At 39.4% G+C, this 11,422-nt stretch overlaps 1 protein-coding gene across 1 annotated transcript in view; it reads right to left on the bottom strand.

The window, feature by feature from the left end:
* The window catches only part of LOC115192193 (influenza virus NS1A-binding protein homolog A), a 43,500-nt gene that overhangs the window by 17,017 nt on the left and 15,061 nt on the right, over positions 1-11,422 (bottom strand). Inside the window, exons 2-3 of the mRNA XM_029750413.1 lie at positions 6,183-6,480; positions 5,801-5,938 (exon numbers count right to left, since the gene is read on the bottom strand). Coding sequence (XP_029606273.1) covers positions 5,801-5,911 — 111 coding nt within the window. The 5' untranslated portion in view covers positions 5,912-5,938; positions 6,183-6,480. The remainder of the gene's footprint in view (positions 1-5,800; positions 5,939-6,182; positions 6,481-11,422) is intronic.

The following is an 11,422-nucleotide window of genomic DNA, read 5'->3' as shown; positions in this document are numbered from 1 at the left end:
TAAGGCTTTTAATTTTTTGCGGCTCCAGACAGATGTTTTTTTTGGTCCAATATGGCTCTCAACATTTTGGGTTGCCGACCCCTGACATAAGGTTATCAAAGTAGCAAAAAAAATAAAACAGCAATTACAATTCCCTAAAAGGCTTTAAGTTCATTGGAGTGTCACCTATGCAATTAGTTTTATTCAAGAATAAAGCCAATAATTCATATGAATGTACCCTAGTAAAGTCTTCTTTTTTTCTTTTTAAAGCCAATTTTTCATAATCACAAGGTTATATATCCATGCTTAGATGGCAGAAATATAACTACCCAGAAAAAAAGTGACATTTTATTTTGAATGACATGTGTCACGTGTATACTCAAAATTTGTTGAAGGTTTTACACTGAAAATATAAGGCAGGAAGTTTTTGTATCTTTCACTTCATCATTTGAGATTTGTTTTTTGTCTGAGTCAACAAAAATGTATTGAATTTTAATATAAAATACTGGTGTTACACTGTATGACAATATTTTGTTACCCTGAATGACATCACTACGGCCCACAAATATTGATTAAATGTGATTCCTTCAGCAATAACAATCCTATGAACCATTATTAGTAGCAGCAATAGTATTTTTCATTTAGCCATTTTTTGTTATATAAGTGTAAAAAAACAAAAAAAACAGGATAAGATGTTTAAAATGTGCAGGCTCTGAACTTAGATCACTTCCATACTAGAGAGAGAAATGACCCATATGCCACACACGAAGAACATTGGTTTTACTACGCAACATAGTTTAACTCACAACGTAAAATTTAATTCACGTAAGATTAAATTAATAGTTATGACACTGGCACAGAATAAGATTTGCATCCATTAAATGTTATTAGTAGTCTAATTGTGGGCTATACAATAACACTTACTGTAATTTCCGGACTATTAAGCGCACCTGAATATAAGCCGCACCCACTGAATTTAATTTTTTATAATTTTTATGTCTATAAGCCGCAGGTGCCTACCGGTACATTGAAACAAATGAACTTTACACAGGCTTTAACGAAACACGGCTTGTAACAAAAATAAATAGGCTTTAACGAAACACGGCTTGTAACGAAAAATAAAACATTTGCAGTAAGCTTTAGTTGTCTTTTTGCACTGAGTCAATTCCTCACGGTGCCGTTTCCAACGTCTTATCATTGACTCATTAACCTCTTATGGCTAGGGGGCAGTATTTTTACGGCTGGATAAAAAACGTACCCGATTTAATCTGATTATTAGTCCTGCCCAGAAACTAGAATATGCATATAATTATTAGCTTTGGATAGAAAACACTCCAAAGTTTCTAAAACTGTTTGAATGGTGTGTGTATAACAGAACTCATTTGGCAGGCCAAAACGTGAGAAGATTCTGTACAGGAAGTACCCTGTCTGACCATTTCTTCCCCTTCTTTATTATCTCTATCTATTACAAAGGATCTCTGCTGTTACGTGACACTTCCTACGGCTCCAATGGGCTCTCAGAAGGCGGCAAAAAGCTGAATGACGTAATTCAAAGCCCTGGCTGAAACACACGAGCGCTTTTGCTAAGTGGTCTATCAGCAGACAAAAGGCTTAGGCGTGAGCACTGCCCGCCCCCGCCTTTCTGTTTTTCCTTCTGTTTACAGACACGTAGATTCCTGGTCGGAATATTATCGCTTTTCTACGAGATAAATTGCATAAAAATTGATTTTAAACAGCGGTTGACATGCTTCGAAGTACGGTAATGGAATATTTAGAATTTTTTTGTCACGTTATGCGCCATGCGTAGGACCGTGATTTACCATTCTGATAGTGTCTAGAACTCACGAACAAAACGTCGCTGATGGAACATAACGATGGATTATTTGGGACCAAACCTACATTTGTTATTGAAGTAGCGGTCCTGGGAGTGCATTCTGACGAAGAACAGGAAAGGTAAGACCATTTTTCTTATATGAAATGTTTTTTTGGTGAAGGCTAAACTGGGTGGGTGTCTAAATAGCTAGCCCGTGATGGCTGGGCTATGTACTTAGAATATTGCAAAATGTGCTTCATCCGAAAAGCTATTTTAAAATCGGACATATCGAGTGCATAGAGGAGTTCTGTATCTATAATTCTTAAAATAATTATGCTTTTTGTGAACGTTTATCGTGAGTAATTTAGTAAATTGTTAGTAAATTCCCCGGAAGTTTGCGGGGGGTATGCTAGTTCTGAACGTCACATGCTAATGTAAAAAGCTGTTTTTTGATATAAATATGAACTTGATTGAACAGACATGCATGTATTGTATAACATAATGTCCTAGGTGTGTCATCTGATGAAGATCAAAGGTTAGTGCTGCATTTAGCTGTGATTTGGGTTTTTGTGACATTATATGCTAGCTTGAAAAATGGGTGTCTGATTATTTCTGGCTGGGTACTCTGACATAATCTAATGTTTTGCTTTCGCTGTAAAGCCTTTTTGAAATCGGACAGTGTGGTTAGATTAACGAGAGTCGTGTCTTTAAATAGCTGTAAAATAGTCATATGTTTGAAAAATGGAAGTTTTCGGATTTTAGAGGAATTTGTATTTCGCGCCACGCCCATCATTGGATATTGGAGCAGACGTTCCGCTAGCGGAACATCTAGATGTAAGAGGTCAAGACCAAGCTCCCGTGCAGCAGCTCTATTTCCTTTTCCAACAGCCAGATCAATCGCCTTCAACTTGAAAGCTGCATCATATGCATTTCTCCGTATCTTTGCCATGATGAGGGTGACAAAATGACTACCATAATCAGAATGACGGGAAGTTTAAGATCTCGATTTAATCTAAACAGTAACAAAAAAAAGTTGTTTGATTTTAACCCGTTCGGCAATTTCATTGGTCTAATGAAAGCTTCATGCCGCCAAAAAACTGAGTACGTCACAGAATGTGTGTTTTGGAGATAAAAACTGAAAGCGGGAAAAATCCATATATTAGCCATTGTTTAAGCCACGGGGTTCAAAGCGTGGGAAAAAAGTTGTGGCTTATAGTCCAGAATTTACGGTAATCAAAGTTTAAAAGTTAAATCAACTCCCTCTCTAAAATGTTTTGTTACCATTTCATTGCTAATGTTAATAATCACTTTACTATAATTTTAGCCTGCCGCAACACTTTACGTTGTATTACATGATAGTTAATGTAATTATGCATTGTTACACTAACTGGTACATTTCTATTCAATGCAGGTACACAAATGCAATGGCAAGATAACTACACCAAATAGCTACATAAAATGCCCATCAAACTACTTGAATAGTCTTGATTTTTCATGAAGTGCCCCAAATGTGAAGCAGCTATTAACTAATATAAATTCATAATCCATAATTGTGTGTGGGTAATATCATTAACTAATATAATCCATCAGTTATAACTTAACTGCAGTGCAATAAAACATTAACTAGTGTAATAGTTCAACTACTATTAAGTGTTATCCACCCAGCTTTATATCCTATTCTGTTGCTGACAGCATGAAACCAAGAAAACAATACCTTGCTTTTCTTCTGGCTAGTCTTTCATCCCTAGCAACTGGATCTGCGTTAATCTTTTGTCTGTGCCGTGCAGTCCTCTCCAACGGCATCTACAGTATAATGTTAATGTGCCTTGAAATGCCTTAAAAGGCCATAAAATAGTTTAAAATGATAATATTCAGTATTCATATAACAAGTAAATATGAATTGCATGATTAAATGTTGTAAACAAGTGAAAACATGGGATAACAAAGCTACTGTCATTCAGCATAATGGCTGACATGGTGGTATAACATGAAACTTTTGCTGTGCCGTAGGACAAAAGCGTGATACTGAAGGATGGATTTCATACATGAACTGCCTGTTAAATGTTTCTTGGCCACATATATAAAGCAGTGACCTTGACCTATAAAGCTAATACTTACTTTTAATGTTAAAAAAATCTATATTAAGTAAGAAAAGTACGTTCTGTGTTGTACTGAAGGATATGCGTTTTTGTTACAAAAGGTTACTAGAGGGTGAAAAGGTGAAATCAAATATTTCAAATAGATTACATTAGATATTGCTGCACTGTCGGAACTAGAAGCACAAGCATTTCGCTATGCTCGCAATAACATATTCTAACCATGTGTATGTGACCAATAAAATGTGATTATTCAACTGGCCACTACCATAAAGGCCTGATTGGTGGAGTGCTGCAGAGATGGTTGTCTTTCTAGAAGGTTCTCCCATCTCCACAGAGGAACACTAGAGCTCTGTCAGAGTGACCATCAGGTTCTTGGTCACCTCCCTGACGAAGGCCCTTCTCCCCAGATTGCTCAGTTTGGCCGGACGGCCAGCTCTAGGAAGAGTTGGTGCTTCCAAACTTCTTCCATTTAAGAATGATGGCGGCCACTGTGTTCTTGGGGACCTTGAATGCTGCAGACATTTTTTTGTACCCTTCATCGGAGCTCTACGGACAATTCCTTCGACCTCATGGCTTGGTTGTTGCTCTGACATGCAGTGTCAACTGTGGGACCTTATATAGAAAAGGTGTGCCTTTCCCACTCATGTCCAATCAATTGAATTTACCACAGGTGGACTCCAAATCAAGTTGTAGAAACATCAAGGATGATCAATGGAAACAGGATGCACCTGAGCTCAATTGAGTCTCATAGCAAAGGGTCTGAATACTTATGTAAATAAGGTATCCATTTTACATTTTTATACTTTTGCAAATATTTCTAAAAACCTGTTTTCGCATTGTCATTACAGGGTATTGTGTGTAGATTGAGGAAAATAATGTATTTTATCCATTTTAGAATAAGGCTGTAATGTAACAAAATGTGGAAAAGGGGAAGGGGTCTGAACAATTTCAGTACCAATCAAAAGTTGACACCTACTCATTCAAGGGTTTTTTCTTTATTTGTACCATTTCCTACATTATAGTTTTGATGTCTTCACTATTATTCTATGAAATAACACACATGGAATCATGTAGTAAGCCTAAAAGTGTCATAGCAAAATATATTTTAGATTCTTCAAAGTAACCACCCTTTGCCTTGACAGCTTTAAACCCTCTTGGCATTCTCTCAACCAGCTTCACCTGGGATGCTTTTCCAACAGTCTTGAAGGAGTTCCAAAATATACTGAGCACTTGTTGGCTGCTTTTCCTTCACTCTGCGGTCTAACTCATCCCAAACCATCTCAATTGGGTTGAGGTCAGGTGATTGTGGAGGCCAGGTCATCTGATGCAGCACTCCATCATTCCCCTTCTTGGTCAAATAGCCCTTACACAGCCTGGAGGTGCGTTTTGGGTCATCCTATTGAAAAACAAATGATAGTCCCACTAAGCACAAACCAGATGGGATGCCGTATCGCTGCAGAATGCGGAGGAAGCCATGCTGGTTAAGTGTGCCTTGAATTCTAAGAAACATCACTGACAGTGTCACCAAAAAAGCAGAACCACACCTCCTCCCCCATGCTTCACCGTGGGAACCACACATACAGATATCATCCATTCACCTACTTTGCATCTCAAAGACAGCGGTTAGAACCAAAAATCTCAAATTTGGACCCATCAGAACATGTGTTCTTGTTATTTTTAGTCCCATCCTTCAGCTCCATTCAAACCCTCCATCCATCTCTGAACGCCATCCAGTTTTGATTTCTATTTGCCAAATATTTTTCAACTGTGCTCTTTCGCAAAAGTTCTGAACCTTTCTATTCTCATAGTTCATAACTCAGTAATGGTGTGATTGGTGTCATTTCTCAAAAGATGGACCGGGGGGAGGGGGGGTCCAGAGAGCGAAAGAGAATAAAAAAACTCCACGTACCTGCAGTCTCACGTCACAAAACTGTCCACTCTTTCTCAGGGCATTCATCTTGGTTACGGTGGAATCCAAGAGACTCTCATCGTCAAAGAGCAGATAACCGTTGGGAATCATCTCACTGTTTAATGTTGGGGGCTGAGCCTGACCAGCAAGGAGGGATGGAGGGGAGAACATGAAAAAAAAAAAGTATCTAAATTTCTATTCCCATATGACTACACTTCAACCATCAGTCCCACACACAGTAGAGTGGCATGATGCTGGCATCGTTCATAAAAGCTGGTTTGATTATGGACTTGGATTAGGCACATGTGCATTGTGTGTGTAATCCGCCCCTTGCATTAATAATAATAATAAATAATAATAATAATAATAATAATAATCTTACCTAATACAGGATTACGTAACTCCAGGGACTGCTACTGGTGTCAGTAGAGAACAGGGACCGATGGAAGAGAAGACAGGCAAAGTAGACAGAGACCACAAGGGAACCCAAGTCTTATTAACCAGTGGAGGAGGAAGGGAGCTGTCAGAAGTAATGCCAGTTGACCAAAGGGGTGTGACCCGGGAGTAGGGGAGAAGCCGCACCGATGCAAACTATCAGGCTTGAAGCGACTATAATCAAGTCCTCGGGATCCCGTTGGCTATAGAGTCAAACTTTTTCTGTGTTGGTCGTGCATTATAACCTGGAGGAGAGAGGAGAAAGTTTGTCACAACTAAATTACACCAAACTACAGTGAGATCAATAGATAGGATATAAGCACATGCTCAGAACAAGGTCTGAATTTAACCCACGTGTTTAAGCTAAGCTACTTCATGGCATCTCCAGCAGGCAAGCAGAGTGACTGCTGCAGTCAAGTAGCACACTGACAGTCCAGTCACTAAAATAGTCTCTCAGTAGCATTAACCCCCACCCTCCCCTTTTCCACTCCTTCAGTGTCCCTCTCTAAAGTCTTAAGAACAGGCACTCTGATCCCTGCCCCCTCCACACCTGCCACCACGTGCCACCCAGCCACTACCACTGAATCCGGCTCAAACTCGTCCTCTGCAAAGCACATCCACTAGGACTATCACTCTGTCTTAAGACTGTTAACACACCCGGGAATCCATGAGCTCCCGTCTCAGGACCCTCCCTTGTCCCATCAAAATCCACCAGTGAGGCCACACCCACAAGACCACATCCCAAACCATTAACTACCTCCATCGTAGTATGCATTTGCATTACACCAACTATGCTATTGGGTGGAATGGAGACATACTGCTGACGGACTACCGAGCCCTTTGTGATCACTGCTATGCTTATGCCATGCTATCCCCACCTCTGTGTGCATTTATTCACCACTGTCTTAGTGAGGAGTGTTACTGTACCATAGACCCAGCAATATACCAGAGCCCTTCACAGCTCTAACACATAGGAGAGGAGCCAGCCAGTCTCACGCTACCCCATCTAGCACCCTCCCTCACTCACTCAGCTTCACAGGATTCTCACGCAATGTCACTGAGGTGGCAGGGAGGAAGAACGGGGTGGCAGTCCTAGTTGATAAAACCATTGGAATTCCTTTGTGATTTATCACTTCTCTTCCCACATGGGGAAAGCAAAGCAGCATGATGAAATCCCATACATAAATAATAGTGAAGGCAGAAGAATATATATAATTTTTGATAGCTACATACCCGGATATTATTTTTGCTGATATATCATATCGTTTTGACAATAACGCAATATTATTTTTGCACTAGTTGGTGTACCTGCACCAAAACTGCAGTATTTTTCATTCATAGCTTATTCTCCATGACTGATCAAAACAAATTATCATGCTCCCTCTTGGTAAGCAATATGTTTGGAACATCAAATCGCAATAAAAACGTTTTACAAAATCACAGTATCGAATCACAATACATATTGTATCGGCACCCAAGTATCGTGATATCGTATTGTGAGGTCCCAGGCAATTTCCATCCTTAATACATAACAAGAGAAGGAAGAAACAGTCACCATTCCAGGAAATCTGCCATTATGTGGGGGATGTGCGAGATTCTCACAAGGCAACATGGAACTACCCTTGCTATTTTACTAGTGTACATACAATGTTATAGCCAACCTAACTGCTGTCACTGGTGCTGACAGCTACATTGCCGTGAAAAAGTATTTGCCCCATTTCTGATTTTCTCTATTTGTGCATATTTTTGACACTGAATACCCGATCGTCAACCAAAACCTAATATTAGATAAAGGGAACCTGAGTGAACGAATACAAATTGGTTACTTATTTAATAAAATGTGGGTTTTTGACTATGAACTGCTCCTAACACAACAGGTCTGGACTTTTGACTAGGCCATTCCAAAACTTCATCTGTTGCTTTTCAGCCATTCTGATGTAGACTTGCTTGTGTGTTTTGGATCATTGTCTTGCTGCATGACCCAGCTGTGCTTCAGTTTACAGACTTGATGACCTGACATTCTCCTGTAAACACAGCCAGGGATCTAAATACATTTTTCATTGGCATCACTGGTGCTCTCAACTTAAAGTTAGGCGCACCACATGAAACTTAGGAGCACCAGAAAATCCGTTTTTTTGGGGGGATTGAGATACAGCCTGTATGAATTCTAGCTACTTTTGAAGCACATGAAACTTCAGCACTTCAGTTTATTATAAAAGCTAAGATGTTGAACGAATAAGTAATTGAAATTACATTCAAAATTGTACACCGTCTCTACAAATGTACATTTGTGATAACGACATGCAAGCGATCCGTCATTCATTCATTGCTATGATCATTGCTCTCCTGAATAAGCTATCCTTTCTTTCTGTGCCCCAAAATGTTTGGATATACTGGTTACCAGGTTGTTAGCTAGCTAGCCAATGTGTTAACATGACTGAACAAAAAAATAATACATTTGTAAAGCGCTTTTTGATATACAAAAGAAAAACTCAGTGCATATTTTTTTTGTTTTGTTGCATAGATGAAGCAATCTTTTATAAAATGTGTGCTGTTTCTTAAAAAAGTTCCCAAGGCAGAATGTGCCTGTGGAATCCGACCTTGTGGCTATGGAATCTAGTGGAAACCAGACGGGAGGAGAGGAAGACAAAGAAGTGAATGAGTTTAGTGGCAAGGGAGACTAAGTGAATTAATCATCTTTTCGGTGACAATCAGCTCAGAAAATAGCACATTTTGCAAGGAAAGCCTACAATTAAAGCTGGAAGCTACCGTCTTGAATTTTAAAGTGTAACTTCTAGCCTGTATGGGCATTGATTTGTGAACAGTAATGAACAGTTTCTACATGCCGTGTTGGTTGCATTATTCAAGTTCAACTTTCTGTGCAGCATGAGTGGGGAGCCAACAATGCAGCCCAGACAGCTCTAGCAATTAATAAGAGGAGCAGGCACTTCCTTTTATAGCCCGAAGAGCAGCTGCACTGATGGACTTGATATGCGCAGTCACACAAGAAACATTTGACAGAAATACCAAATGAACGTAACAAATTCTAGTATCAAACCACTTCTTTTTTGACAAAGTACATAGGTTTCTGTATACGGCGCAACACTAATCTTTTTTACTAATTTAGTTACAACACTCCTCTCATTTACTCACACCCCCCGATTGCAATGGTACAGTACAAATAAATGAGCGCTCTGATCAATGGTCTATTTTGTTTTTCAAACAGTCATGAGTTAAATTAACTTAGGCTGCAGTGACTACTGATACACAAATGTGTCCTATGCTTAGGCTACTCATCACATTAGAAATTGTATTTTATCATTAGCCTGCAAATGCTTTATTATAAAGGAGAATTTTTTCTGCACCCCTTTCTCATAAGATCTTCCCGTGGCTATGCATGGAAGGATGGAATAGAATGAATAAATTTATCAAAATAACAATCGTTACTTTAATATGTTGGTCACCATTGTATAAAAGTGCTAATTCCCTCAAAGCCGTGGTTTGGCCAAAGCTTCTCTGGCATTAAAATCACTAATGGATGCACCATTGATTCCCCACTATCAAAGGAGACTGAAAACAAGCTATAAAAACCCTTTGGATCTCCCCGGTGGAGTGGGTAGCCACATGCCAGCCATGGCCATTTGAGACAATAGCTCTTAAACGATTACACTCAGGAGGATAGAGAAGTGGGCCTTTATGTGAAACAGAATCCCTGAATTAAAAGCCGTATTCTACTCTGCCTGGATATAGATACATATGGATGCAGCCTGCATCATGTTGTGGGGTTGCTTTGCTGCAGAAGGAACTGGTGCACTTCACCAAATAGATGGCATCATGAGGCAGGAAAATTGTGGCTATATTGAAGCAGCATCTCAAGACATCAGTCAGGAAGTTAAAGCTTGGTCGCAAATGGGTCTTCCAAAAATGGACAATGACCCCAAGCATACTTCCATTTTTGTGGCAAAATGGCTTAAGGACAACCAAGTCAAGGTATTGGAGTGGCCATCACAAAGCCCTGACCTCCATCCTATAGAAAATTTGTGGGCAGAACTGAAATAAGCATGTGCGAGTGAGGAAGCCTACAAACCTGACTCAGTTACACCAGCTCTGTCAGGAGGATTGGGCCAAAATTCACCCAACGTATTGTGGGAAGCTTGTGGAAGGCTAACCAAAACATTTGAGCCAAGTTAAATAATTTAAAAGAAATGCTACCAAATACTAATTGAGTGTATGTAAACTTCTGACCCACTGGGAATGTGATGAAAGAAATAAAAGCTGAAATAAATAATTCTCTCTACTATTATTCTGACATTTCCCATTCTTAAAATAAAGTGGTGATCCTAACTGACCTAAGACAGGGAATTTTTACTAGGATTAAATGTCAGGAATGGTGAAAAAAAAAAACAGTTTAAATGTGTTTGGCTACGATGTATGTAAACTTCAACTGTATGTATGGAGCATAATGTATTTACAGTTTTGTTCATGTTTTCAATTACTGGTGACAAACAATGCATTCCGACTATTGCAATGGACACCTATGATGTGTGTAAAATACTTTTTTGAAGGTTGTACTGACTACAATGGGCTAGCTATTTGCCATATGAGTGCCATTTGCTATTTGAGTTTAAATGTATTTGGCTAAGGTGTATGTAAACTTCCGACTTCAACCGTACCTATGGGGATAATAGGGGACAAAGTTAAAGCAAATTTACACGCCAAATGTATTATTACTTGGGTGCTGCCAGCTGTGGGCAGGATTGAAATAAAAAGGAAAACTAGCGTACACTTCATCCCATGACATTCACATTCTTTTTCTTTCCTAAACTCAATTTAGAACGAGACAGACTTTAAATTACCCTATTTACACTAGAATAAATGCTCGACTCAAATGCCATATAGGCAGTTTAACGAGAGGTGGTCTTTCGGTTCAGCTACACTATAAAATAGGGGTTGCTGGTTTCTTGGCAGTGTGGTGGCAGAAGGATTAGAGAACTAAATGATAAGAACCTGGCTCGATTAGATCCATGACCTTAACGTGCCTGGACTGTGTTTACGTGGAACAGTCAGATGATGACTGTACCAAGACATATCTGCCATTGCTACCCTAGCGGTCTGTACAGAGTGTCTGTGTGTGCACAGTGTCTCACTACAGACCCAGACAGCACTATGCAACAGAAAGAGACCGAC

Source organism: Salmo trutta, chromosome 4 (assembly GCF_901001165.1).
Source record: "Salmo trutta chromosome 4, fSalTru1.1, whole genome shotgun sequence".
Classification (NCBI taxonomy): Eukaryota; Metazoa; Chordata; class Actinopteri; order Salmoniformes; family Salmonidae; genus Salmo; species Salmo trutta.
Note: the sequence above shows the minus strand (reverse complement) of the source record. Positions and strands in the feature narration are given on the sequence as shown.